This window comes from Neofelis nebulosa, chromosome 4 (genome assembly GCF_028018385.1).
Source record: "Neofelis nebulosa isolate mNeoNeb1 chromosome 4, mNeoNeb1.pri, whole genome shotgun sequence".
Taxonomy (NCBI): domain Eukaryota; kingdom Metazoa; phylum Chordata; class Mammalia; order Carnivora; family Felidae; genus Neofelis; species Neofelis nebulosa.
This window is the reverse complement of record NC_080785.1, coordinates 151,266,058-151,292,660: the sequence shown is the minus strand read 5'-3', so window position 1 is coordinate 151,292,660 and position 26,603 is coordinate 151,266,058. Positions and strand designations below refer to the sequence as shown.

The 26,603-nt window shown below is 55.5% G+C and overlaps 4 protein-coding genes across 18 annotated transcripts in view; 1 reads left to right on the top strand and 3 right to left on the bottom strand.

The window, feature by feature from the left end:
• The window catches only part of IP6K1 (inositol hexakisphosphate kinase 1), a 61,521-nt gene extending 59,551 nt beyond the window's left edge, over positions 1 to 1,970 (bottom strand). Inside the window, exon 1 of the mRNA XM_058726930.1 lies at positions 1,766 to 1,970. The gene's annotated coding sequence lies outside the window, so the exon portion shown is untranslated. The remainder of the gene's footprint in view (positions 1 to 1,765) is intronic.
• A 2,114-nt stretch (positions 1,971 to 4,084) lies between these two features.
• On the bottom strand, positions 4,085 to 15,015 carry CDHR4 (cadherin related family member 4). 10 transcript variants are annotated; one of them, XM_058726898.1, is made up of 19 exons: positions 11,996 to 15,015; positions 11,463 to 11,647; positions 11,176 to 11,338; positions 11,008 to 11,099; positions 10,378 to 10,488; positions 8,913 to 9,016; positions 8,582 to 8,718; positions 8,115 to 8,298; positions 7,863 to 8,016; positions 7,513 to 7,606; positions 7,005 to 7,208; positions 6,785 to 6,924; positions 6,413 to 6,563; positions 6,113 to 6,333; positions 5,738 to 5,880; positions 5,183 to 5,239; positions 4,991 to 5,081; positions 4,736 to 4,766; positions 4,085 to 4,239 (listed from the first exon to the last, which is right to left on the bottom strand). In XM_058726898.1, the coding sequence occupies exons 1-19, from the start codon at positions 12,042 to 12,044 to the stop codon at positions 4,184 to 4,186; spliced, it is 2,367 nt and encodes a 788-aa protein (XP_058582881.1). In that variant the 5' UTR covers positions 12,045 to 15,015; the 3' UTR covers positions 4,085 to 4,183. The 10 variants fall into 10 exon arrangements, 7 of the variants coding, with proteins under 7 accessions (XP_058582881.1, XP_058582882.1, XP_058582877.1 ...); XM_058726899.1 differs by having other exon boundaries at positions 4,736 to 4,763; XR_009260921.1 differs by lacking the exon at positions 5,738 to 5,880.
• A 595-nt stretch (positions 15,016 to 15,610) lies between these two features.
• Positions 15,611 to 17,405, top strand: INKA1 (inka box actin regulator 1). Of its 2 annotated transcripts, none has more exons than XM_058726902.1 (2): positions 15,611 to 15,823; positions 16,572 to 17,405. In XM_058726902.1, the coding sequence occupies exons 1-2, from the start codon at positions 15,611 to 15,613 to the stop codon at positions 17,361 to 17,363; spliced, it is 1,005 nt and encodes a 334-aa protein (XP_058582885.1). In that variant the 3' UTR covers positions 17,364 to 17,405. The 2 variants fall into 2 exon arrangements, with proteins under 2 accessions (XP_058582885.1, XP_058582886.1); XM_058726903.1 differs by having other exon boundaries at positions 15,764 to 15,901.
• A 177-nt stretch (positions 17,406 to 17,582) lies between these two features.
• Positions 17,583 to 26,603, bottom strand: UBA7 (ubiquitin like modifier activating enzyme 7). Of its 5 annotated transcripts, XM_058726891.1 has the most exons (24): positions 26,400 to 26,603; positions 26,147 to 26,315; positions 25,910 to 26,044; positions 25,705 to 25,811; positions 25,277 to 25,367; positions 25,074 to 25,203; positions 24,773 to 24,870; positions 24,533 to 24,679; positions 23,918 to 24,100; positions 23,632 to 23,739; positions 23,394 to 23,474; positions 23,158 to 23,313; positions 22,900 to 23,065; positions 22,614 to 22,819; positions 22,451 to 22,515; positions 21,927 to 22,110; positions 21,779 to 21,853; positions 21,349 to 21,532; positions 20,796 to 20,878; positions 20,422 to 20,514; positions 20,138 to 20,329; positions 18,469 to 18,567; positions 18,291 to 18,391; positions 17,583 to 17,797 (listed from the first exon to the last, which is right to left on the bottom strand). In XM_058726891.1, the coding sequence occupies exons 1-24, from the start codon at positions 26,453 to 26,455 to the stop codon at positions 17,668 to 17,670; spliced, it is 3,039 nt and encodes a 1,012-aa protein (XP_058582874.1). In that variant the 5' UTR covers positions 26,456 to 26,603; the 3' UTR covers positions 17,583 to 17,667. The 5 variants fall into 5 exon arrangements, 3 of the variants coding, with proteins under 3 accessions (XP_058582874.1, XP_058582876.1, XP_058582875.1); XM_058726893.1 differs by lacking the exon at positions 23,918 to 24,100; XR_009260919.1 differs by lacking the exons at positions 17,583 to 17,797; positions 18,291 to 18,391 and having other exon boundaries at positions 20,138 to 20,352.

Here is a 26,603-nt window from a genome sequence, read left to right as displayed (position 1 = left end):
TACTACATGCAGGTACAAGAAGACACAAAAACACAGTCTCTGTAGGAAATGGGCTAGGTCTTAGCAGTGGAAAAAAACAAAATACTCTTAAAAGAGCAAATACTATTTTGTTTTTTGAATAAGGGCAATAATGCTGCTGCAGGTCAGAGTACCCTCTGGGACTGGAACATCTGGGAAGTGTTTCGCTGAGCTGGACCCTGGAGAAAAGAGAAGTGGAGATGAAGAAAAAGGATATTCCAAAGAGGAGCAAAAGTCACTGTACTCAGCTGGCAAGAGAACTGTGTAGGGAAATTCCATGTATGGAATGTCTAGCAAATCATTTGGTTAATGGGGATTAGGATAAGCCCTGGAGAGGTAGGCTGGGGCCCGCTGGGCAGCAGCACCTTGACTGCTTGAATGCCACGTTAGGACATCAGATCTCATCCCAAGCCTGCAGCAGTTTCTGACTTCAGTGTAGGATCTCCAGAGCGTCACAAAGTGTGTCTGTTGCTCATGATAGTTAAAAGTGCTGACATTTACAGGTAAATTACATAAATACAAGGAAGAGTCTTTGTGTTCTCACAAGTAAGGCCACAGCAACAGGCCTCTTCTGGTTTCAGCATCTTCTCAAAAAGGATCTCCTGATTAAGGAGCTAGTCTCTTTCACAAATTAAAAAAAAAAAAAAAATTAATTACAATTTTTTTTAAAAAGGAGCTAGTTTATTTCAAAATTAAACATTCTAAGACGACAAGATCCTGACACAAATGCACAAAGTATTGTTGCCTCACTTCTCAGTTCACTCATGCAGGCTTTTTCCATGACCACAAAGAGCTTTTGCAGAGGAGTCAAGGGACCACATGGAAAGAGCAATGTAGAACTCTTCCTAGATCTAACACCTTGCCCAAGGTCTCTAACCCTTCCACCCTCACAGGAAGGAGGCCTGACGGTCTGTTTTCATTGGGCAAGATACACTTAGCCTCTTAAAAGTTAATTTGGCAGTTCCATACCATCACAAAGACAAAAATTAAGTTTCATTTCTTTTTCTGATTCTAACACAGTACTACTTTTCCTCTGTCTCCTGATTACACTGGCAGAATATCTCTTCAGGAGATAAAATCAACCAAGTCATCACCATAATATTCACTTTCTTCTAGAGCAAAAAGAAGACTTTACCACAAGACCAAAAAATGGTCACAAACCAAAGAAATTATGTTCCAAAATAAAACTCGGGCATCATGAACATTTAAGCAGGCTCTTCAGGAAGAAGCAAACAGTGAGCTCCAAGGAGCACAGGAGGCAGGAGCCTGACAGAGGGCCTTAGCCCTGCCAGAATCACAGGGCCGTGACACTGGCCTGCCTGGGTTCGCGGGGGATTTAGCCTGGTTCGTCTAGTCTAAGTTTCCAAGCAGTCTGAAAAACACTTGCAGGAACCACATCTAAGAAAGAGGTAAGTGTATTTCTCACTTGGCAGCAATAGAATACCCCAGAGAGCATCAGGCTGGCAATGGACACGTTTCAGCGGTACCGGTCAGCGGAGCTAATTTCCCACTACCCCGCCGGCCGGCCTTCGGGCGCGGGGCTCAGACCTCAACCCCGAGGCTGTCCACCCGCCTCAGCGCCGGTATCCGGGAGGCGCCACGGGAGGCGGGTCAGGGCGCTCGAGCACTGTTCGAGCGATGCTTGGCGGATGCCTCAGCCCCGCGCGTGCCGGCTCCAACCCCGCGCCCGCCGCCGCCAGCCCCGCCGGCGTCAGGCCGGTTTTTCGGCCCGGCTCCTGTCACTCACCGGCCCAGCCCGGGCAGTGGGCGCCCACGGCTCCCCACGGGAGCTGGGCCCCCCGGGCCTCCAGGTTTCGGCCCGCCCCTGGCAGGCAGCGCAGGTGGATGAGCCCCGCAGTAGCGGCCCCGCACCGGCCGCTCGGTCCAGCTCCCGGCGCTGCCCACTGGGTACGGATCAACAACAAGATGGCGGCCAGCCGAGGGGGCGGGGGCCGGGCGTCATAGTAACCAGGACGGCAAAGAACCCGCCCCCGGCTGAGGCTATCCCCAGTCAACAGCCTCTTCGTCCTAGACCTAAGGGAGTGCTTCTCGCTGACAGGTCGGCTGGCCTGTCAATCAGAGCCTGCCTCTCACGGCCCTTGCCGATCGCCTCAGGACGTGACTGTGACGGCATCGGTTGGCGCATGCGCCTCGTTCCTGGAGTCGCTGGGGGCAGAGCTTTTGCTGGCGATTCTGAGGCTCTAGCGCCCTTGGCCTTTTTGCGTGTGTAGCCTTTTTGCGGGAGCCCACGGCGTCTTCTCATACACGCGCACACACTTAGGGAGTGCCTGCTGTGTGCTATATGGTTTTTTTTGTCATCCATCCTGGAAGGGAGGGGTTGTCCAGGTTCACTGGTGAGGAAACTGAGGCGCAGAGGGGGAGGCCTGGCCAAGGTCACGCCGCTTCTGGAAATGGAGGCACCGGTTCTCATACCTCCTCCTACTGGCATCAGAGTATAATCCCCTATTGCCAGTGGTTTCTCCACCTTTGCCCCTCATCAATGGCGAGGTGCAGCCCTGTGTGCTCCTCCAAGCAGTCCCTGGCCCGTTGCCCACGTTTGTCCTTTTGCCTTGAGTTCGGTGCCCAGCACAAGCCCTGGCACACAACAGAAACTCGTCTCTTCCTTCCCTAGAGCATCTTGTCTTTGAGTACCTGTGACACAGCTTTTGCCCTGGACTGTCATGATCTATCTCAGAGGCTAGGAGTCCCAGGAAAATGGTTATCCCTGGCCCCCCATTCAAAGCACCTAACCCTGAGCTTGGTTTCAGGGTTAGGAACTCAAATGAAATCACACAGCCTGGACTCACATCAAGTGCCAGAACTAGCTAGTTATGTGACTTTTGAGGCTTAGTTGCCCCAACTGTAAAACAAAGATAACAAATGAGCCCTTAGAGCAGGGTAAGTGCTCAGAAAAGTCTGCCTGTAACACTTCAGGCAACAGCCTGCTTCTCAGGTTGTCCTGGGCAAGCTCTAACACCCTCACTTTTGGGGGAACACCATGAAGCATACTTTTCCCACAGAAGACACTTGGCTTTTTCCCTGACTGGGACACCATAACTGGCTCCGGAAAGGAGGTCCTCCATTGCCCTGAGAGGGTACAGGTCCACAGACTTGGCACGGGGGAGAAGATTGAAAGAACTTAGGGATACCTCAGGAAAGGTAGCCTCTACCCAGACAGCAGGTCCTCTTGGAGAGCTGACAATAACCTGAGACCTGATTTGAAGCTGGGCAAGGGGAATGAGCTAACACTGCATTCAACAGAACCTGCCCTCCTGCACGTTATTGCAGGCCACCTGGCTAAGTGCAACAGCTCAGCTCAGCATAGGAAGGGATAAGGGCCAAGACACCAGAAGAAAGAGATCAGGAAGAAATAGGAATATCCCGTCTGAAGGGGGCTACCATCAATCCCTCATAGCCATCCATGCCACAAGGGTCTCAAGTCTGCACCAACCCTCACCTCAGTGCAAAAGTTCAGATCCTTCCCAAGAAAACCACACACAGTTGGCAGAGCCCTAGAGGTTGGTGGGGGCCTTCAAACAGCAACAATGTATTCCTTTCAGTGGGAAAAGGAAGTTCCTGGGCCCTCCCCATCTGCTAGAGCAGGTGGTCTTTGAAGGAACAGGCTGATTGGAGGCCTCTGTCACAAGGATAACAGCCTCTTACCTCTGCATTAATCATGATCAGTCAGAGCATCATACAATGCCTTCTTTAAAGAAAACTAATCTTGGGGTGCCTGGGTGGCTCAGTCGGTAAGCGTCCGACTTCAGCTCAGGTCATGATCTCACCGTTCGTGAGTTCGAGCCCTGCATCAGGCTCTGTGCTCTGTGGTGACAGCTCAGAGCCTGGAGCCTGCTTCAGATTCTGTGTCTCCCTCTCTCTCTGCTCCTCCCCCCACTCACACTCTGTCTCTTTCTCCAAAATAAATAAACATTTAAAAAATTAAAAAAACTAAACTAAACTTACTACTCCCTAGAGCCTTCCCAGAAGGCAAGGCACTCTCCAAGTGAGAACAAGGAAGCTCAGATCCCAGAGCCTCTCCCACAGATGGTTTTCAAGGCTGGGACTCTTCTTTTGTAATTTTGTTTATTATTGAATCAACTTAAAAACTCAGCAGCATGATCATGGGAAGAAAAAATTCCACAAATAGTGAAGCAGCTTCTTGTCTTCAGAGCCAGCGGCGGGCTCCTGTGAGCGTGTTGAACAGGTAATCTCTGCCTGTGCCTGAGTTCAAATGGTCAGGAGGGAGAGAGGGCACTGCTGGACTCAGCAGAACAGCCTCCTTCCCTTAAAGGTAGGGGAAGACATTCCAGAACCCTTGGTGAGACCCTCCTTCTGCTTGATCCAACTTGTCCCTTCCCTCCTTTCTCAGCAATCCTGTGAGGTCTAGCTCAAATGCACAGGAAGCATCCTTGATTTCCCCAAACTGAACACCAGCTTCCCTAAGCCCAGTGCCAGATTAATCTGCCATAAATCACTGATGACAATGTAATATCTGGGGGCCTTTCCCCTCACCACCGCTTCTGCCATGGGCAGGAACCAGACCAGGTCTGAGTCACCTTCTGGCCCAACAGATGTTTGAGAAACATTGGGGTGAGAACAGACCCCATTCAGGGAAAGAGTAGATAGTGGATGCCTGGTGGTAGGAGGAGACGCTGAGATGGGGTAAGGAGAGAAAGTGGACCCAGGTGAAGAGTAGTTTGGGAAAAGGGGGACTCACGGGAGTCCTGTGCTCTGCCATCAAAGTGCTGCTGATGGGAAGAATGAGAGGGGGTAATGAGTTGAGCCCTGCCCCCAGGAGCAGGTGGAGGTCTGCTCCCATAGGGGTCAGAAGCCCACCTCCCTCCTCCATTCTGATGGTGCTGGCATGGGCTCTACCACAGAGGTAGCCAGCCACAAGGAAGGAAGCAGGCTTGGGAGGGGAGTCCTCTAGAGCAGCCCAGTGCCCACTATACAGGATGGTATGTTGCCATACCAAGCTCAGGTCGACACTGCTGGGTGCCTGGGACATCTCCATTCTCGGTGCCTCCATGAACCCCTGAATGGAATCCTCAGTTCCCTGGATGCTGGGGCAAAGTAAAAGCACGAATACAGGATAAGGCTCTTGGCCCCAGGCTGAATTTAAGAGATGGACTCTCAGGCATAGAGGTATGCAAAGGAAACTGACCCGTTTAGTAGCAAAGCCTGGGTTGGTTTGCTTGGTGTCTGATGCATCTGGACCAACCTAAAATGACAGGAGGAGGGACCAAGCAGTGAAGGCTGCAGACCTGCTGACTCCAGGAACCAGCACCATCCACCTGCCCCTGTATACTGGAGATAGCCAATGTCCATATGCAATGCCTACATTGTTACTCCACCTTCCCCTGGGTCAGTCCTGCGCCCATAAAAAACTCACCCTTAGGGGCAGAACAAGTGTCAAGTGGAGGATAGGGGTCAGGAATAGGGGCAAATGCCCAGTGCATGATAGACTCTGAGTGTCAAGCACTGGGTCTCATCCACACCCACTCCATTCCAAGACCAAGCTGTGCCAACAATGGAGACAATTTCCCCCTAGTGCCCCTCTGCCTCTAACCTGATGACTTCTGGAGGGAGAGCAGCCCCCATTAATAGCAGTTTGCCTGCTCATCAACTTGGGCATTGTCACCAAATCTTGGTGAAAGCACCTATCACAGATGAGGTCCATTAACGGGCTGGGGCAAGAGCTCAGGAATAAGAACCCTACCCCTGGAAGAGCCTGAGGAGGAGCCAGCCCAGAGCCAAGACAAAGAGGGCGCTGGTCACTGTCAGCATCACCACAAACCAGGGCTCTGGCTGCCAGAAAGCCTCTGTGTCGGTCACAAGCAGGGGTGTCATCACTGAAGGCACCTGAAATGGGGGCCACAGCCCTGGCAAAATGATCATCCAGCCTTCAAATCACTCCAAAGTTTGGGCTACCCCACACCCCAGAGTTGCTCTTCTGTATTGCCAGGCTCCTTATGTTCAACGGTTCCCTCTGGAATGCATTCCCCCATAGTTCCACTTGGGGAAACTGGATCTCCTTGCCCTTCAAGATCCTTTCATCCTACCCCCCAAGGTCCCAAGGACCCCCCCCCCTCACTGTGGATCTGTGGGTGCGGGTGGCCACCGTGCTGGCGCTCCAGGGAATTAGATGCACACTGACGGTGGCTGTGGTACTGAGGTGGGGGATGGAGGGACCTGCATCGGCCACATGGATCAACAGCTCATAAGTATAGAACTGCTCTGGCCAGAGAGGCCCCAACAAGATGTTGTTGTACACCAGGGTGGCTCCTTGCAGGCTGAATCGGTTCTGACTATTCCCTGAAAGCAGAAGAAGGGGACCGTTGTTGGCCTTGGCCTGCTCCTTCCCCAACAGCCTGGTGGCCCCCATGATCCTCACCTCCCACAATGCTGTAGGAGAAGGCCAGACGCTGTGGCTCCTGAGGAACCCAACATGACACCTTGGTCACCTCCACACTATGGCCCAGGAGAGCGTAGATGGTGAGTTCCTGAAATGGAGGCTGACACTCGGGGGCATGATCGTTCACATCCTGCAGGAATATAGCCAGGTCACCCCAAATCCTCAGGCCAGCCCCTCAGTCTCCTCCAGAGCCTAGGTGTCAGGCAACAGGCTCCAAAGGTTTCCATAATGAGGCACCATCCCTCTTCAACCAACTAACGGAGGAAACTTAGGCACAGGGTGGAAAAGCAGAATGCTAGAGGAAGATGTGAACACTTTCCAATTTTGCCCAAGGCCTCGGGGCTCAATTACCTCAACCTCAATGGTAATTGTACAGGAACCAGAGCGGTGGTGAGTGGGGTCCTGGTCTTGGCCATGGTCAATCAGCAGGACATTGAGCCTGTATAATGTCTGCAGCTCATAGTCCAAAGATCCCAGGAGATGAACCTCCCCTAAAAGAGATGCCCACAGCCTCAGCCTGCAGAGTCAACTCTGGTTCCAACCCTCCATCCCAGCCCTGGGGTGGGAGTACCACTGAGACGGTCCACAGAAAAGATGGTAGGCCCGCCAGAGATGTAGTACTCAATGTTGTTGTGTGGGTAATCCTTGTCCATGCCCACCACAGAGCCCAGCAGAGTGTGGGGCCCTGCATCTTCCCGGATCCGGAACTTGTGTGGGACACAGGCTGGGGAGAACTCGTTCACAGGAGTCACCATCACCAGTACTGGCACCTCAGCTGGAGGCCATTTGACAGTCAAGGAGCTGGCATGGGGTGCCCAGCCATTCTCTAGGGTCTAAGGAGGGAGACATGGCCCTGCCCTGGGGGTTTAAGGAGGGAGAGGGTCTGGAAGGAGGACGAACAATAGCCATTCCTCCCTGGGTGGGGAGGTGTCTAGGAGAGGAGACATATGTCCCACCCTAGGGAGACAACTGTGCCCTATTGATTTCTGTGGGAGGAGAGGTGACCCTATCTTAAGGATGGGGAGAGAGGTACAGAACAGCCCTGTCCTGGATGTCCAGGCCTGGGTATGGTTACTCACTGGTCATCAGGGGCTGACCACCATCGAGCACCAGGATGGAGGCTGCATGCTGAAAGCAGGCCCCACGAGCGTCACAGTCCAGTGTGGCATTCACCTGGCCAGAGGGGCCACAGAGTGAGGCTGAGCCAAGGCCTGGAAAAGTCTAGAGGCACACTGGGCCACCTCAGGTCAGGGCAACCACACATGGTCAACCCTGAGCCTCTGCTTTCCAGCTCTGTGAGTGCAGATTGGCTCCACCACCATCTCCCTCACGGCAATGATCTCAGCTCCCACAGACCTTTGCCTCCCGACCCCTCCACCTTACAGTCCCCAGCACCCTGCATGTAGGTCAGGAGGCGGGGACTGGGCACCTCCAGGACCCTGTCCCGAAGGCAGAGGCTAGCTGAGCCAGGAGGGCTGTGGAACTGCAGCTGGTAGTCGAGGATGGAGCCGGGAGAGTCTGGATCAGCACAAGTGAAGGTGTTCAGCACGGTGCCCACCGGCGTGGTCTCGGGGATTTGAGTCCTGGGAGCAGAATGACGGCGGCAGGGCAAAAGTCAGTCTGGACCAGGAGAACCATGGTTCTCACCCCTATAGCTTACGTAAGGTTCCTGTATACTCACACCAGCATCGCTGGGAGGCAGCGCGGAGGCCAGCGGTTGACCGAGCGCACGTTCACCGTGAGCTCGAGCTCCACGCTGGCCCACGGCCTGAGCCGTTCGTAGGCCTTCACTTGCAGTCTAGTGACCGCCGCGCCCGGGGCCTGCGCCAACTCCAGAGGCGCGGTGGTGCGAATCACACCGTCGGCTGGGCGGGGTAGGGGCGGGGAATGCTGAGTTTAGACCCGCCCCCAGATCGGTTTGGTCCCCACCCTCACACCTAATCCACCCTCAGCGGGAGGGGGCTGAGTCTGGCCACCCCTTCTGCCTCCTCCAAGGCTCGCCTCTAATTCTAGCCCGGCCCCCAAACGGCACCGCGCCCGTGTCTGCCTGGGTTTCAGCCCCGTTTCTCAGCAGGGCGAGGAGGTAGTGCGGATCACTGTGGACCAGCCTGGGAGGCATCCCGCACCGCTCCCCATTATGCCCCTCACCACGTCCGATGGAGAAGAGGGGGCAGGGCACCGGGGAGAGGATTTCGTAGCGCACGTCGAAGCCCCGGGCCCGGACCTGAACCACCTTACCCCCGGGGGGCAGGTCCTCCAGGATGGTGATATTCGAGGCTTGCTTCCTGGACCAAAAGGGGGAAACTAGCTATGCCCTCTCCCGCCATCCCTGGCCCTGCCGGCGTGCCCCTCCCCCGGGGCTTCCCTCATACCCGAGCTAGCTGGGGACACCCCAGCAACCCCACCCCTTAACCTCACTCCCAATTCCCTGGGGCTAGGCCATGTCTCCTTCACTGTACTCAGGGTAGGGGAGCCTTACAGGAAAGAGATCAGGCTGGAGGGAACAGGCAAAACTTTGACCTTGAGCATCCCAAGGCAGCTTCGATTTTGTCCAAAAGTCACCAAAATCTGAAGCTGGAAGACCTGCAGTGCACACAGAACAGTAAGGGAACTACAGTGTGTGTATACCTGTATGTCTGTGCCCAGTCGTCCTTTCAAATAGCAACCGCCCCCCCCCCCCACCTGGGGCCCTCCACAAGGAGCCCCCACTCCCACTCCATGATCTCTATGCTTACAGGCACTCCTTTAAGTCCCATTCTTGGGGCCATAAATATTTCCTTTAGGATGCAAACAGCTCAAAGAAGTGTGATATCTGAGTTATTCACAATGTGACATCATTTAGAGTTACTAAGAGCCAGTCACTAAAACATGGAATTTTAAAGAAGGAACTTCTCAGGGCACCTGGGTGGCTCAGTAGATTAAGCATTGGACTCTTGATTTTGGCTCAGGTCATGATCTCACAACTCATGAGTTTGAGCCCTGCATAGGGCTCTGTGCTGACAGTGCAGAGCCTGCTTGGGATTCTCTCTCTCTCCCTCTCTCTCTTCTCCTTTCCCACTTGCACTTTTTCTCTCAAAACAAATAAATAAACTTTTTTTAAAAAGGCATGGAAATTTTAAAGAAAGAATTTCTCAGGACTCCTGGGTGGATCAGTTGGTTAGGCATCTGACTCTTGATTTCAGCTCAGGTCATGATCTCATGGGTTGGTTCGTGAGTTCAAGCCCCGCATCAAGCCTTGCATCTGGCTCTGCTCTGACAGTGCAGAGCCTTCTTGGGATTCTTTCTCACTCCCTCTCCCTCTGCCCCGCCCCTGCTCACACTCTTTCTCAAAATAAATAAACTTCAAAAGCAAAAATCAAAAACAAAACTTTTAATGTTTAATTTTTTTAATGTTTATTTATTTTTGAGAGAGACAGAGAGAGACAGAATGCGAGTGGGTTAGGGGCAGAGAGAGACACACACACAGAATCCGAAGCAGGCTCCAGGCTCCGAGCTGTCAGCACAGAGCCCGACGCGGGGCCTGAACTCACGAGCTCACGACCTGAGCTGAAGTCGGACGCTCAACCGACTGAGCCACCCAGGCACCCCGACAAAACTTTTAATGTTTAAAAAAATAATAACAACAAAGGAATTTCTCTAGCCTTCTCCAGACTGTACTAGCCACTTTACCCAGAACTTTCTCTTCCTGTGTGAATGCTCTGAACATTCTCAATTCTATTAGAGGCATGAGGGGCTCCCTTTTCTTTCTGGAACTCCAGAACCCATCACAGAACCAGGCAAATGTGGAAGAATAGCCATCATGTGGCAGCATGTACAGGTGGCTATGTCTGAACACGAGGCAGCAAAATCTAGATGGCCAAGAACAAACAAACCTCCAGGAAGTGGTGGCTCTGTCCATTGTGTGCCCCATCCATGGGTATCCCCAGGTCCCAAGTCATGCTCACCTTTTCAGCCTGGCCTTTGAGGCCCTGGGATGGCACCAGCAGCCAACCTTGACCATTGATGGAGAAAGGTCCAGGAAAGTATGGAGGGTCCTGGGCACTGATGATATTTATCTGACAGGACAGAGATGCTGGAAGCCCCAGCCTCAGCCCCCAGTACCCCACAGCATCCCTGCCAAAATCCCCCAGCAACCTAGCAAGTACCTGTCCACACCAAACCCTCCCATACCCTGATACAGGGTGGGTCCCCAACCTCCACCCCTGGCCCCGATCCTCAATCTTCTCTGGTTTTAAACCAATTATTTTGCTTTTTAAACTGCATTTATTTTGGGGATTACAAAAGTAACACAATTTTCAGGGAGAATTCAGTACACACAGAGAACATGAAAGAACACAAGCCCCTGAGATGTCCTTATAGGAACAGCCATGGTCTTTGGGGATGGGCAGCCATCAGCGGCTCTCTCCAAGAACATACATCACGCAGAGGCTTAGCTGACACTAAAGTGTTCCTCTGCTGGGCGGTGTGTGTGTGGGGGGGGTGGCTAGAGAGGGGCTGGGACAAGAAGGGGCCCGGTTTGGTCTCCCCATGTGCCTCTCTCATTCTGTCTCCCACTACCTATGTGCTGGGCTCACCTGGGCACGCTGGACTTCCAGGCCTGGCAGCAGCAGAGTGTACAGTCTGGCCCCAGGTGTGACTGTTTCCAGAACCTGAATGATTTCTCCAGCTAGCCAGAGGAGAGGTCAGGGAGGCTCTGTTCAGGCCATGCCTGCCCACCCCCTGCCTGCTGCCCCTGGCCTCACCTGGGCTGGCAAATCGGCCAGCACATGCACTATGACCAGGGTCCCGCCGCACATTCACAGAGAGTGGTCCCTCCATCACATGGTTGCCACATGTGAACCGCAGCTGCAGCTTATAGTGATTCACCGATAGAGCATCCAGCCGGGCCGAGCTGCTTAAGGTCACCTGTGGCAGGTAGGCAGTGCATGTGGGACTGTAGGCTCTCCACCCCCCTGTACTCCCTGTGGCTTTGTGAATTTAGGGACTGCCCATGTTCCCCCGTGGCTCCCATCTGTGCCCATGACCCTACCGTGCCCACATAGATCCCCTGCCACCTGGTCAGGCTGGGTGGGTTGAAGAAGGTGGTGGGTGGCTGCACATGGACCAACTGCAGGGTGGGCATGTGAGAAGTGCAGTTGAAGGAGAAGGACTGAAGGATCGTGCCGGGTCCCTGGCTCTCAGAGACATTTATGAACCAGGGCAGGCAGTGGAGTTCTGTGAGGAAGAGACAATTCAGACCGGAGGTCCCCCCACACACAAGCATAGTCCTGACCTTCTCCCTCAGGGCCTGGTCACATCTAGGGGCCAAGCAGCCAAAACTCTTCCTTGTCCCCCATATCCAACAATGGCACAGCTCATTTCACAGACGTGAGCACTTGGTTGAGGAAGCAGCCATGATAAGAAATGAGGGTCAGGGAGTTAGATCTTTGCCCTTTTCCCTTGCTCTCCCCCAGCCCCTGCACTCCATGGTAGCTTATCCAAGAAGGATCACAATTCCACTCCAGTGTGGAATGGGGGGGATGGGCATGATAACTGGGGTTCCCCCACCCACCAGCTCCTCACCAGAGACAGTCAGAGCAAGCAGAAGCGCCAGGATCCTGAGCAGTGCCATAGTGGCCTCAAGATGCAGACAGCAGAGGAGACTCCAGAAGACCAGCCGTGTTTGTCAGGCTCACCCCGTTGTCAGGTGAGTCGCTTAAACACAGCTGGGCAGGCTGCACTCCTGAGCCTCCCAGATTCTAGCTCCGCCCATCCCTGGTGACTTGAGCTCTAGACTCCAGACAGGCATTAAGAGGTCTGGACAACCCCAGGTTTCACTGCTTCTGATGAATCCTCCCGTTCTTACTACAACCCAAAGGAAATGTTAGGGGAAAAGGATCAAACTTCAGGTAGGGAAACTGAGGTTCAGGGAAGTAAGTCTCAGTCATGCAGTCCTTGGAGACAGCACAAGCACAGCACCCAGGAAAACTGGGCTCAGGATTTGCTACCCCACAGAGTCCAAACCCCAGTTGCCCACTTCCCCTCACCATTAAAACTTTATCTGTCTACAAAATCTGAGCCCAGCCATCAACAAAATCTCTTAAAAGTTGTCTACATTCAAGAAGCAAAAAGAATCCTTGGTGATATAAATCAAATTAGTGGTTATGTGGGGGGGGGATATCAACTGGAGGGGGCACAAAGTGGCCTCTTGGAGGAGCTGGGGACAGTTTCTACCTTGATCTAGGTGACAGATGCATAAGTGTCTACAGACTTTAACATTTATTGAGCTGGGGGCGCCTGGGTGGCTTAGCTGGTTAAGTGTCCAACTCTTGGTTAGGCTCAGGTCATGATCTCATGGCTTTGTGGGTTTGAGCCATGCATCAGGCTCTGTGTTGCCAGCATGGAGCCTGCTTGGGATTCTCTCTCTCTCTCTCTCTCTCTCTCTCTCTCTGCCCCTCCCTCCACTTGTGCTGTCTCTGTGTCTCTCAAAATAAATAAATAAACTTAAAAAAACATTTATTGAGGGGTGCCTGGGTGACTCAGTCAGTTAAGCATCTGACTCCAGCTCAGGTCATGATCTCACGGTTTGTGAGTTTGAGCCCCACGTCGGGCTCTCTGCTGACAGCTCAGAGCCTGGAGCCTGCTTCAGATTCTATGTCTCATTCTCTCTCTGCCTCCCCACTTATGCTCTGCCTCTTTCTGTCTCTCGAAAATAAATAAATGTAAAATTTTTTTTTAAATTTATTGAGCTGTACCTTTGAGAGTTGTCCAATTGTTATATTTATGCTATATGTCAATTTTTAATTTTTTTTTCTTTTTTAAAGTTCATTTATTCTGAGAGAGAGATAGAAAGAGAGAGAGAGAAGAGGGGCAGAAAGAGAAGAGAGAGAACATCCCAAGCAGGCTCTGCACTGTCAGCCCAGAGCCTGATGTGGGGCTCAAACTCATAAACCTGTGAGATCATGACCTAGGCCAAAATCAAGAGTCAGACATTTAACAGACTGAGCCACCCAGATGCCCCAAATTTATATGTCAATTTTTAAAAAGTTGTTTACACTTGCTCTTTCCAATTCTTCATCTCTCACTTGCTTCTGCCCACTATCATCAAGTTTGTCTCTCCCTTCATGAAAATGCCCTGTTGGAGTCCTCAGAGACCTGCATACTACCAGCTTCAACAATTCATTCTCCAATCTTATCTCCTTGGTAGCATTTGACACTTGCTCCCTTGGCTCCTAAAGTGCCCACACTCTGTTTCCTCCCACCTCCCCAGCTGCTCCTGCTTAGCTCCTTTGCTGGTTCTGCTTTCCTACTACCACCCAGAGGAGTGTTCTAGGACTCAGTCCTGACTGCTGCCCTCCTCTGTCTATACTCACTTCTCCCATCTCCAAGTCAATGGCCTTAAATACCATCCACTCACTTTGCCTCCCAGATCTAAGGCTTCAGTGCTGATTTCTCTCCCAAATTCCAGAGTCACATACCCAGTGGCTGACCCGGCATCTCATATAGGATGTCTAACAGGCATCTCAAGGGTCACATGTCCACAAATAATCATTTGGTTTTCCTTCCCAAACCCGTTCTTCTCCAGTCTTTCCTGGATCAATTCACAGCAATTCCATCCAAGCAGTTGTTCAGGCCAGAAATCTAGGAGTCATGCTAGATGCTCCTCTTTCCCTACTCATATTCATACATCAGCAAAACTTGATATTAACTCCAGAACATACCCCAAATTCACCCCCTTCTGTGCCCCAGCCCCACGCAGACCCAGGCCCTCCCTTCTCTTGGTGGATGAGGGCAGGAGCCTCCACTCTCATTACAGAGTGGTTCTCCTAAAGCAGATGGGATTATCTAAACAGGAGCCAGCCCGGGTCATTCCCTGCTCAAAAGTCCCAGTGCTCCCCCATCGCACCACAAACAAATCCCTATATTTCTTTCTAAGGCCGCTAGGAGACTGGTTTTGCTGATCTCCTCATTCCCCCAACTACCACTGTCTAGACACTTGGTCCTTCTTTGTCTTAAGCCCTGTCGAAATCCTCTCTTGTCCGGGCCTTTAACTGGCTGATCCATCTGCCTAGAATACCCCTCTTTTTTTTTAAAGTGTATTTTTATTTATTTTAATAGAGATATAGAGAGCAATTGGGGGAGGGGCAAAGAGAAAGGGAGACAGAATCCCAAGCAGGCAGTAGTACGCTGTCAGCGCAGAGCCCCATGGCCAAACCGTGAGATCATGACCTGAATCAAAGTCAAGAGTCAGACCCTCAGCCGACTGAGCCACCCAGGTTCCCCTAGAATACCCCTCTTCCTTATCTCCCATGATGGTTCACTCAGATCACATACAGAATGCTGCCTCCTCTGAGTCCCCTCTCCCAAACAAGCCCGTCTGCCCCCCATTTCCGGTATTTTTCTGTCTACTGATTAGTCTTGTCTCAAGTTAGACTGTATCCTCGAACCTAGCCTTGGATCCTGGAGTGGTCTCCAGGAACGGACTCGGACCATTCTGGGCAGAGAGCGCTGCCCTAACTAACCCTCCTGCTCTCACTCTCCGTAGGCTAGTGGTGCGGGCAGAGGGAATGCGGATGTTGCGGCAGGAATCGCGGCTAACCGAGCCCTCCCCACTAGAGGGCGGCCCCGCCTTGCTTGGCCCAGATGCAGGGCCGAGAGGGTGCGGGCTGGGCTTTGGCTGAAGCCCCTTCTCTGTGCTGCCGCAAGGTCCAGAGCTCCTGGAGTCCTCATTGGGGCCGGACCCTCCCATCACTTCCAGGGTCTGTCGAGGCCGGTTTCAGGACCGAATACAGTAGGTCACGCCCGGAATGGGGCACAACACTGCTAGATCGACGGCTGGGGGCGCTCTGTCCTCACGTGGGCGTAGCCACCGGATCCGCGAGCTCTTGAGGCCCCCTGCGGGAGGGACTGCAGTTCTATCCCGGGAAAAACGGGGAAGCTGAGGCTACTGCGGGGAAGTGACTTGTCCTAGGTGAAGCAGCGAACCTGGAGTGAGCTCAACCGCCCAGGGTTGTCGGGAAGTCCCAGGCCAGACCCGCCCGGCTTCGAGACACAGCCCAGCCCCTCGCCCCCAGAGCTCGCGGGGAGTGGGGAGTGGGCGTCAGGCACATCCACCCGTCAGTGCCCGAGGGGCGGGACCACTTCAGTCCCTCCCCGGCCCCATTGGCTGCAGCACCAGGGGCGGGGCGCGGCTGCCAGATGTTGGGGCGGTGGCGGCGGCGGGAGCTACGGAGAGCGAGGAGCCGCGGCGCCAGTCAGAGGGCCAGGGTGCCGCTGGCCGGCCCGCTGGGCCCGTTCCGCGCCGGTCCCGCTGGAGTTCGAAGAGGAATTGGCAGGCCTGGCGGGGGCTCCGGCACGGGCATGCATAGCGCTCGGCTTGACAGCTTCCTGAGCCAGCTCCGCTGGGAACTGGTGAGACTTGGGAGCGGGTGTGGCTTGTGAGGACGCGTGTGGGGTGCCCAGCTGCCGTCCGGCCCGAACGACACACGGGTAGGGGGCCGTCCCGAGTGCCCATCCAAGGCGGGATGGGGGCGGGGAGGCGCAGATGGCCCAGATGGCCCGCATCGGGTTTCGGACTGTTGGGGGCTGCCCTGGGCATCAAGTAACAGCCGCCCAGCTGGCCAAGCTGCTGGGGCGGCGGAGGGAGGTGGCGGGGAGAAATTTATTTTGGGGCTGAGCAGGGGGCTGCGAGGGACTAAAGAGGTGCTAGAGCTGCTATGGATGCCTTCTACCCCAGGCTGATCTGTACTTCTTCTACCCCCCACCTGGCAAGTGCTCTTTCTCTGAAAGACGCTGTGAGCTTTGGGGAGCTGATTCCCTCAGGAAACAGGGGATGCTCCCCCACCCCCAGCCCTGAACAGGACTTACTTCCCGATGCAGGCGGGCCCACAACCCTGCCTCCCTCCCTGGTGGCGGGTACCGACTTGCCCAGCTCTGCGTGCTGCAGCCTGCCGGACTGCCACCAGGTCGGCTGACGCGAGTCACACGAGCTACGTGTGCCAGCGCCCCCATGACGGCCCTGTGCCCACTAGAGGCCTTGCTGCCCAGGCCTGCAGGCCTATCCAGTCCTCCTGGGCCTTCTGCTTTGGGACTACTCTGGCTAGGTAGGCAGGGGTGACAAGCACTACCCTTCCAACTTGGGCCCTCTCTTCCTCCACAGCTGTGTGGCCGGGACACTGGCTCACCCCCCATGTCTGGCCCCCTTCCACCATCCCCCAAACCTGGCCCAGGTGTTTGGCTCAGCCATGGACTCAGGGCCTCAGATGCCTTGGAAGAGGACTCAGTCGGCTGTGTGGAAGAGGAAGAAGGTATGGTGACAGGAGACAAGGGTATTGCCTTGGGGAGCCCAAGGGAGCATGTCCTGGACTGGGACTCTGGCTTCTCTGAGGTGTCGGGCAGCACATGGAGAGAGGATGAGCTGCCTGTACTCCAGCACCCAACACCCCCAGCATGGCCCCCCCATAGACAGCGCCTCTCGGCCAGTGGCATTCCTCTGCCTAGCAGGGCCCCTGTGGCCGGTGCACCACCTGCCCGTCGACCACGGCCCAAGTCTACACCAGATGCTTGCCTGGAGCACTGGCAGGGCTTGGAAGCTGAAGACTGGACTGCAGCCCTGCTGAACAGAGGTCGCAGTCGCCAGCCCCTAGTGCTGGGCGACAACTGCTTTGCTGACTTGGTGCACAACTGGATGGAGCTACCAGAGGCAGCAGGTGAGGGGGATGATAGTGGTGGGCCCCGTGCCCGTGCTCGGCCCCCTCAGTTCCTGCTTGGGCTCTCTGAGCAGCTGCGGCGCCAGCTGGCCAGGGCACGCAGGGCTGCTATGGCAGGAAAGCGACTGTCATGCCCACCTCGCCCGGAACCTGAACTGCCTGCAGATGTCTCACGATTTGCAGCCCTCATGAGCTGCCGAAGCCGCCAACCCATCATCTGCAATGATGTCAGCTACCTCTGACCCTGCCCTCCAGCCTGGGACAATAAAGACCTTTCTCTGGTCTATCCTGGTTCCATACCCCTGAGGCTCTAGGAGGTGGCCCCAGCCCTTTGAGGCGCAGCCCAGGCAGGTGAAGCTAAAGAGCCTTTTCCTTCCCTGCAGGGATCCCTGTCATGCCCACATCACCCACCCTGTGCGTTACTGCCCCATGTTTTGCCATCCATCCTCTCCACTTACACCCTCCTTCAACAAGCATTTATTGAGTGCCTACTGTGGGCTCAGGATGCAGGGCTCGATAGAGCCAGGTGATAGGGCTGCTGCCTTGTCACAGCTCGTAGTGCAAGGGTGGGAAGGTAGTGTCCTCCTCCTCACCCTCACAGCTGAGCTCCAGCACCAGCATCCGCTGCCCAGGCTCAAGCATCCGGCTTGTCACCTGCTGCACCAGTTTGGTCACCCTGGTAGTGTGGGGTGGGGGGAAAGAGGTTGGGGGAGATTGGGTAGGTGAGCAGTGATAGGCAGAGTGACCTGACATGGACCAGGGGGTGCTGATGGGCCATAAGGAGCCCAAGCCAGGGGCAGGAGCAGCTTAAGACAGGAAACATCTGAAACTATTTTAGGAGCAGCAGGCAGGGCGGGCAGGAGGCAGGAAGCTGTGAGTCCCCTGGGAGTGGGCCGTGAAAGGGGGGGCTTAACAGGGTGTGGAGGAGCTAATGGGGGGTGTGGAGGAGCTAATGGAGCTGGCCAAGCAGGCAGCTTGGAGGCCCCTCCTCAGGCTTTCAGCCCTCACCCCACCCCCAGCCCATTTGCCGGCTCCATTTGGCAAAAGAAAGCTTCAGGAGGGTGTGAGAGGCCCAAATGGGGTTGGGAGGAGGAAAGACTTCATCATGTCTCCCACCTCCAACCTCCAGGGACAGAACAAGTCCTGGCTAAAGCCAGGTGCGGGCTCACCTAAGGGCCAGGTGCTGGGCCTGCTTTTCAGGTGACCATCCTGCTGAGTAGAGTAGGGCCTTGCCGTGCAGCAGCATCTTCACCCTCAGCCCATACCGTTCCTAGAGAGAGTCAGGTCAAGTGCCAGCTAGACCAGGCTGGGCCAAGACTGAAGGCGAGGAGGAGGAATGGGGCTCACCTGGAGGTGGGCCAGCAACGACTTCAGGGTCCTTTCTGGCTGCCCAGCAGGCACCTTCAGGCGGTCCCAACAGGTCCAGGTCCATGTCAGGTGATGGCACTGGGGGTGGTGGGGGGAGGAATGAGAAGCTTCTCACACACACCCTCCCCCTACCCATTACCAGCAGCTGATGGCCCCTTTCCTAGGGGAGGAGCTGGACTAGAGGCAGGAAGCAGAAGCCCCGGGGCGGGGGGTTGGAAGGTGGGATCTGGGCCCAGAGTCTCAGTACCCTCCCCGCCTATGCTGGGGCCAGCACAGGAAATGGGGCTATGGGGCCCCCGCACAGGGAAACAGGCAATCCATCACACAGGCTGGTTGTATGTGTGTGTGTGTGTAGGGGGGGCGTTGCTTCCTGAGGAAACAGGAGCAAGGCCGCTGCAGTCTCCGATAAAGCAGCTTGATCCTCAAATGCAAGGCTGGAAGCTGGGGGGTACATCCTGCCCCCTCATCCTGTATTGCCAGGGCCTTGGGCTATGTGGGCACAGAGTATCAAGGGGCACAATGACCAATAGGGCCCCACTGGCTGAGACCCCAGCAGGGACACAGTCTGCAAGGGCCTCCTCTTCCTGTCCCCTTTCCTTCCCCATTTCAAAAATCTTGGGATTCTGGTGACTGGAGCTGAGGGTGGTAAGGCAGCCAGGACAGACTCCTGCCTCCAGAAAGCACAGTGGGGTCAAGCTGAGATGAGGCCAGAGGTGAGTTGGGGGGGATCCTCCCTTGCTCCCTCCCCCTCTACTGCAGACAAAGGCAGCTTATGTGCTAGAAGCCCTTCACAAAGGGGCTCTGTGTACTGTGCCCTGAGGGACCCCAGCAAAAGCCCAGTGCTGGCCCATGACCTCTCCCCTCTCCCTTGGTGAGGGTATTCTCTCCACCCCCTCTCCTGTGCCCCAAGAAAATGCCAACTAACTACTGCCTAGCCTGGGCACACAGCCAGGGGCATTCACAGCCCTGCACTCGAAGGAACACACATGGACACAAGCCTGGGAATGCCTGCATGTGTACTCACATGCACACCCATGCAAACCCACATTGAAGAAGAGTCCTGTACTCCCATCTGGCACACAGATGTGCCAGCATCCTCCCTCCATGGCCACAAACCTCAGGGCCAGGGATGCCCAGACCCCTGTGCACTTAGATGCACACCCCCCCCCCCCCCCCCCCCCCCGCCGCAACTGGTGAGCTCAGTGGCCTTTAACTCAGCTTGGAGAGTGTGGGCCAGGATCCCCATGCCATGCAGGCTGAAGTTAGGCTCTGTTTGGGGCTAGGGCTCTAGTCCTCCCTCCCTACCACCTCCCCCTTAGGGCTGGTGGAGGCTGTGAGGGATATCTGGCTCCACTAATGAGTTAAAGCTGCAGCTCCCCCAGACCCGGGCTGTGGAGGGATGGGGGTGGGGATGGCTGACGGCTGCTTCCTGTGTCTGACAGGTCCCAGTCTGGCTTCACAGCAGGAAGGGGGCTGGAGGAAGTCTTAAGGACTCCCCCAGAGTCTGGGTTCTGGTACAAACCCAAAGCCAGAGTAGAGCCTGTTTTGGTAGGTGCAAGGAGAACCCAGGCCTCGTGTGTGTGTGTGTGTGTGTGTGTGTGTGTGTGTGTGTGAGTGTGTGTGGGGGGGGTGGGTGTCAAGGGCTCACCTTCTGGATGGCTGGGGCGCAAGGCACCCAGCGGCTAAAGCGGTTTTCAGCCAGATGCAGGTAGCTGTGGCGAAAAGCACTGAGGGGCCGTGGCCCATTCACCACCTTATACAGCTCCAGGCCCACCAAGCCAGCCACAGCTGCTGTAGTGGTGGCAATGGCTGGAATAATCTGGCCCACAATTCGCTTGCTCTGCCAAGGACAAGAGATTTGGTCTGGGCCCAAGGTGTAGGGCTAGGGTTTGACCTCTACCTCTAGGCCTGAGCCCCGAAGGGCAGAGTTACCTGGGCGTGGTTGGCAGGGGGGATCCCATAGTTCTGAGCTCGCAGGCTTGCTGCCGCTGCCACAAAGTCCACATGGAAGTTGCTATCATTGTCCTGTGAGGCCCAAGTTACAGTGATGTTAACACTGCCCCAGAGTCCCTAGCCATGGCTGACCACGTGTCACTGTACAGGTCTTCCCATAATTCTGTGGGATGGATGCTTACCTCTCCCCACTTATCAGGTAAGGAAGCTGAGGCTCAGGGAAGGTAATCTGCTTTTGGGGTCCTGCTGGGAGGAGGATTCAGGCCAAGGGACTTCAAAGCTACTTTCCTAGCTCTTGAACTTCCCCAACAATCTTCCCCAACTTGTCCCTTCACCCCTACTTGGACTCCCACCTTCTCAAACTTCAGGGGCTCGAGGGGAGGGCTCCCGCTCCAGACTTCCAGGACTTTGTGCAGTTTCTTCAATTGCTCAGGGCCTGTCAGAGGAAGGGGGTGGAAGTTCTTAGCCCCTACCTTCTGTGTTCTCCCTGGAGCCTGGTGCCTATTCTTGGTCTCTCCTAAGACTAAATTGCCACTTTCAGGGAGACCCCCTGAATGATAGTGCAGTCTCCTCTCAAGCAGCCCCAGCCCTACTTGTGTGTGTGTGTGCCTGCATGCATGTACCAATTATCTCCGTCCTCACCTGGGGAACATAACTAGGTTTGTGGGGGGGTTTGCTGAGAATCTGCCATGGGAATAGAGGTGCAGGGGTATGGGTAGCAGGGAGAGTGCCTACTGAGGGGCTAGAGGATGAGCCCAAGCCTTGAGAGAAGCAAAATCAGAGGGCCTGAGAGATAGTGATTTGGCTGCAGGGTCCCCAGGCCCCATCTTCCTTCTGCAGCATAAGCTGAGGACAGGGCTATGCCTTTGGATGGCAGCATAGGGGGCCAGAGGTCAGGAGCCTCACCAAACTCAGCAGAAGCCCGAGCTAGCTCCAGGTCGTTAGGAAAGATGGGGACCAGGTTCTGGGGGACGGGCAGTGGCAGCAACTTCAGTAGTTCCCTGAGTGCAGTCTGGTCCCGTGAGCCAGGCAGTCCATGCATCTGGGCATACAAGTTAGCGGCCGCCAGCACATAGAGGAAGTGTGTGTCCTGCAGTCAGAGCAAGAGCATGGGAAGATGCATGGGTAGAGCAAGCATGTACAGGTACATGGGCTAGGGTTCACCACCCATTTGTGGATCTGTTTGAGTGTCTGCCTCTGTGTCACACGTGGACACCCACATGCGCACAAACACAGCAATCTCCCTCAGCATCTGCTTATCTCTGAAGAACAGGGGCCTACTTCTGCTCTGAGGGGTCACATCCCCATCTTGGGGTTCCTAAGGGACCCCACTTACTTGGCTGGCATCAAACTGCAAGGGCTGCGGACACTGTTTGGAACCTGACCAGAAAAGAGTTCCATCCTCAAGCACCTAAGGAAATGGAGGCTGCTGGGCTCGGTCTGGTTCCCCTGAGTCCTCAGCCTCCCAATCCCTAGCTACCCACTTTATCAGGTGGGAAACGATTCAGGAGCTGCATGATGCCATCATGGAAGCATAGTTGCCAGTGGCCAAGAGCCCACACCACACAGTCTTGCCAGGTCTGTGGACGCTCTCTTAGGACACCCAGCACCTCCTGCAGCAGGGTCAGCACCTTTAGCCCATCTGGTTCTGCCAGAGAAGTGGGTGCCCTGCGGACAGAGGAAGGGTTTCGAGGCTAAAGCCCTGAAGATTCTGGTGGTAGGGGCTAGCTAGGGGTAGCCCTCTGGTGCTAGAGGGCTCCCATCCACCCCTCTTATTTTATTTTTTTATGTTACATATTTTGAGAAAGAAAGAGAGTACATGGGAGGGCCAGAGAGAGAGAGGGAGAGAGAGGATACCAAGTGGGTTCTATGCTGTCAGCACAGAGCCCAACAAGGGGCCCCAACTCAAGATCCATGAGATCATGACCTGAGCAAAACCAAGAGTCGGATGCTTAACCGACTGAGCCACCCAGGCGCCCCTCCCGTCCACTCATCTTGGTGGCCTTACTGTTGGTGGCGGTTGATGGTCTCAGCAGACAGACGGAAGAGCCCCTCAAACTCATCCCGGGCCCACTGTGGGGGAGAGAGGAACCATGAGGTGTCACACAGGGAATCAGTCTACAGCTGAGGACTGAGCTGGGTGGGCTAGGGCTTTCTGGGGTGCGTCCTACCTGCACGGTGTGCTCGACTGTGCTGGGGAAGTGCCGCAGGGTGCAGACAGGGTAGGTAGCATTCTCAGAAGCTATAGCTGAGGCAGGGGCTCTGTAGGTCTCAGTCACACACGGCATGAACACTGAAGCATGTCCCAAGGTACCATGTGTCCCCGCCTCCAGCAGTGGCTTCAGATAGTGGGTGCAGCGAGCAGCCACATAGTGCCCTAGTAAGAGGGGCAGAGGGGCAGGAGTGGGGCTGGCACTGCCTTGACCAAGGGGCTGAGTTTCAAGGGCGAGTGCTTACGGGCCTGGAAACTGTCCAGGGCAGCAGCCACACCATCCACATGGGAGAAGAAGTTGTTCCCATAGATGTGCTCTGTAGTGGGATCCAGTGGGTAGATGAGTGGGGTCACCTGCAAGTCTGAGTTCAGGCGGCGAGCAGCCTCTGCAGCTACCTCTGCCTTAGGCCTCTGAAAAGAGAGCAGGAAGATGTTGGGGGTGTTGGGGGGCACTGTGGGAGGACCGTCCAGGATGCTAGGTGTGGGTAGGGGCCGGCACTCACACCAATGTCCTGGGTCCTGAAGAGGAACTGACGGCTGAGATTGGAGCGCTCTATGTGGTCCATATCGGCAACAGTCACTCCCCCGCTGGCGCCAGCCCCGAGGCCCACTAGGGCAAAACCTTTGAGCAACTCACAACCGATAGCTCCAGCACCCACCTGCCAGCAGGAGCAGCCTTAGCCAGAGGGCCTGGCCCAGCCCTCCCACAGACATCTCCCAACTGGACCACAAAGCTCACCAGGAGGTAGTGCTGGCGGCTCAGCTTCTCCTGAAAACCAGCCCCAAACACTGCAATTTGCCCATCGTAGCGACAATGTCTCTAGGAGACACAGACAGGGGTCAGTGATGGCCACTGGCCTGTGCTGTGTCTCCGTCTTACGCTAACTTTTCCAGGTCAGGATCTCTGGATCGTTCTTCCTGTTCCTTCCCTAGTTCTGAATTTGGAGAAAGCTTGCACCCCTACCCCAGGTTCTTACCGGAGCACAGTCCTCTGGTTTGGGATGGGGCTCCCCATCTTCTGGAAGGCAATCGAGGGCATCAAAGTAAAGCCACTGGTCCAGGGGCATGAACTTCCCGGAGATTGCCTAGAGGCCAGCATTTTAGTGTAGGGACTCCTGCCAGCTCCAGAGCCCCTAGGATCCTGGCTGGGCTTCACCAGATTGGCGAAGCCTCCAAGGCCACTGTCTGGTACTGGGCACTCTCTGGCACCCACACTTACCTCCACACCCTTCCCAGTCCCACCCTGCCTGTGCCTGTGCTCACTTTCAGCACTTCCTGGGCGGCCACCGCACCCAACATGGCTGCCATGGGGCTCAAGCCACCAGCACTACTCAGGGCGACTGTCTGCACGAGAGCCTCATCCAGAGGCTCTTCCAGTGGCTCTCCTTCTGTCCCCTTCAGTGGTTCCAGGGACTGGGCCAGGCCCACCACCATCTCTGCGTCAACCTGTGGGGTAGAACTCTGTGGGCACGGCAGCCCTGGCCTGAGCTCCATTCCCTGCTCAAACCCTTCATGCAGCCACCCCCCCATTTCCAGAGAAGTGGAAGCAGAGCCTAAGTGTGAAGGCCCAAACCAGTTGCCAGACTGTGCAGCCCCACCAGAGAACGCCTAGACAATGCCCTTGAGGGCTTCACCAACATGGGTAGAGATTTCACCTCAGAACTGAGTGGTTAGGAGGTGGCGGGGTCCCCAGCCTTTGTGCCTGGTACTTTCAGGGACCCTCTCTCTGGCCTAGAGACAGTGTTATCATTTCCTATATGTAAGTGGGAAAATGCCTCTGGGATTATAACTTGGGTCTGTGAGATAATCATTGTTGCCTCCTGGTAGGTGAGACCCCAATAAGACAGAGGCTCAAGGAAGAGCAGAGGGGCCACTCACAGGATCCCAGGGCCGGGGCAGGCGGCCATTGAGGTGCTGGAACTGGTGCAGGGCACGGAAGGCCTGATGTAGGCAGCGGGCGCGGCGAGCTTCCTGGGAACTCTGGGCCACCACACGGGGCTGGAGCAGAGCTACATCCATGGGCTTCTGTAGCAGGTACTTAGCTCAGGGTCAGGTTCAGAAGACTGTGGGCCCCTTGAGGCTCCCAAGCTCCCCTACTTCAGATGCACTTGCACTCACATGGCTCACAGTCTTGGGCCTCTTGACCTCAGTGACAGTCCCACCACTCAAGTAACAGGAGAAATTTGCTGTGTCCCCAATCTCCAAGGTTCTGTCCCCTAGGGGAGATCCAGCCTCGTCAGTATGATCTCTGAACCAGAGTAGTTCTTTATACTCTATCCTGTCTTGCATCTGTGTCCTTGACCTTGCTCCATGCTGAGGAAGGTGGAAGAGAACCTACCCCCAAGGACCAGAGCCAGGCTGTGTGTGCCCCCAGTTGGGGCTTGGGTGCTGGGCCTGGAAGTGGAGAGGGTTGGCTTACCGTGCACGTGGATAGGCCGGGGATCACAGCCATTGAGCTCCACCATGCCCTTAATGCCCGAGAAAGTCACCAAATCCCCATCGCAGAAGTTGTGGGCCTCTTTTTTCAGAGTAAGAATTCCAGGGGAGCCCTGGAGAAGAGGAGGCTTGGTTCAGGGGTGCCCTCCTTGGTCAGCAGGTGAGCACCCACACTTCAACACCCACCTGGGAGATGTGCTGGATAGCAGCTGTCAGGGGTTCTGCCTCTGTAGGATCCTGCACAGTGAAGTCCTCACCAAAGTCACAGAACAACTGCCTGTGGTGTGGTGGCAGGGGTCACTGAGACGGCTCAGTGGTTAATCGCCATGCTTGTGGTGAAGCGTGGGAGACACTAGGGCAAGCTCAGAGAGCCAGCACTGGGAAGGGATACTGGGAGAGGCTTGGAAGCTCGAGTTTGAGGGACTCACTGGAGTGGGTCTGGAGGCTGGGGTGGAAGAAGCAGAGGGGTGGGACTGGGGACCAGAACCAGAAGGGGATGCTGGGACAGGCCTGGGGCTGGGTGGAGGGGCACTGGGGCAAGCCTGGAGCTAGGAATAGCACTGGGACCAGTTGCTGCCTGTGATGTGGTAGGCCAGGCAGGTAGCCTTGCTCACCCCACAAGGCCCCGGGTATCGGCCACCAGAAAGCAGACTCCGAGCTTGTGGCATAAAGTGCCCAACTTCAGCTGCTCCTCCAGCTTCGAGGTGGTCAGCACCACTACCTGGATGGACCCCGTGATCAGCAGGGCCAGAACTGCTGCTCAGCTCAGGGCTAGAGGAAGGGACTGGGCTCACATGGAGAGGGGGGCAGGGAGGGTACCTGGAAGTCCAGCAGCAGCTCCTCGGTGATGTCACCTGTGTGGATGCATACCTGGACAGCTCTGTTAAGCTTAGCCACAAGTTCTTGAGATGCCTCAGCCCTGCTTCTTTCCAAGTCCTGCTCTGAGAGGAAAAACTAGAGAGGGACACAGTAGTCTGGCTTGAGCACGGAGATTTCTCTCGGGTCCTTGGTCTGGGAAGCATAGCCACCCACCCCACCATCCCGGCTGACTCTCACCTGGGCAGCCAGGTCAGACCAAGAGGTAGGGTGGGGATCATGCAGAGTGAGGCTGCCCACACCCATCAGGACCAGGTTTTTGGCCACCTCAGCCCCCAGGCCCTGAAGGCCTGACAGCAGGACCTTCGCTCCCTGAATCTTCTGCATGGCCGGCAAGTCCAGCACATACCTGCGGATGGGGAAAAAGAAGGTAGGCGATCGGCGACCAGAAGTCAGAAAGCCACCCCATTCCCTTCCCCGCCTCGGGCCTCACAGCTGCCGTGAGTATCGCTCCTTATCCAGCAACTTGGAGGTCTCCGGGACAGCCATCCTGCGGCTGGACAACAGGCTGCAGCGCTTATAGACGCGGTCGTTGCGTGGGAGGCTGTGCTAGCAGAGGCCAGTGCCTCACTGTGGCTAGTGCACACAGGCACTTTGTCTACGGGACTGAAGGACGATACCAGTCATAGCTTTCTTC

What these genes read in the sequence shown, in the direction of transcription:
- CDHR4 (XM_058726894.1), bottom strand. Translation starts at nt 12,044, where the DNA reads ATGGCACTGCTCAGGATCCTGGCGCTTCTGCTTGCTCTGACTGTCTCT. An exon ending in TTCGGGACAGGGTCCTGGAG is followed by an intron (nt 7,607 to 7,862) that starts GTGCCCAGTCCC and finishes CCCTCTGGCCAG; the next exon opens with GTGAATGCCACACTGGACTG. An exon ending in CAATTACCATTGAGGTTGAG is followed by an intron (nt 6,564 to 6,784) that starts GTAATTGAGCCC and finishes ATATTCCTGCAG; the next exon opens with GATGTGAACGATCATGCCCC.
- INKA1 (XM_058726902.1), top strand. Translation starts at nt 15,611, where the DNA reads ATGTTGGGGCGGTGGCGGCGGCGGGAGCTACGGAGAGCGAGGAGCCGC. An exon ending in GCCAGCTCCGCTGGGAACTG is followed by an intron (nt 15,824 to 16,571) that starts GTGAGACTTGGG and finishes CTTCCTCCACAG; the next exon opens with CTGTGTGGCCGGGACACTGG.
- UBA7 (XM_058726891.1), bottom strand. Translation starts at nt 26,455, where the DNA reads ATGGCTGTCCCGGAGACCTCCAAGTTGCTGGATAAGGAGCGATACTCA. An exon ending in GGTCTGACCTGGCTGCCCAG is followed by an intron (nt 26,045 to 26,146) that starts GTGAGAGTCAGC and finishes GTCCCTCTCTAG; the next exon opens with TTTTTCCTCTCAGAGCAGGA. An exon ending in CCTGGACAGTTTCCAGGCCC is followed by an intron (nt 22,820 to 22,899) that starts GTAAGCACTCGC and finishes CCCTCTTACTAG; the next exon opens with GGCACTATGTGGCTGCTCGC.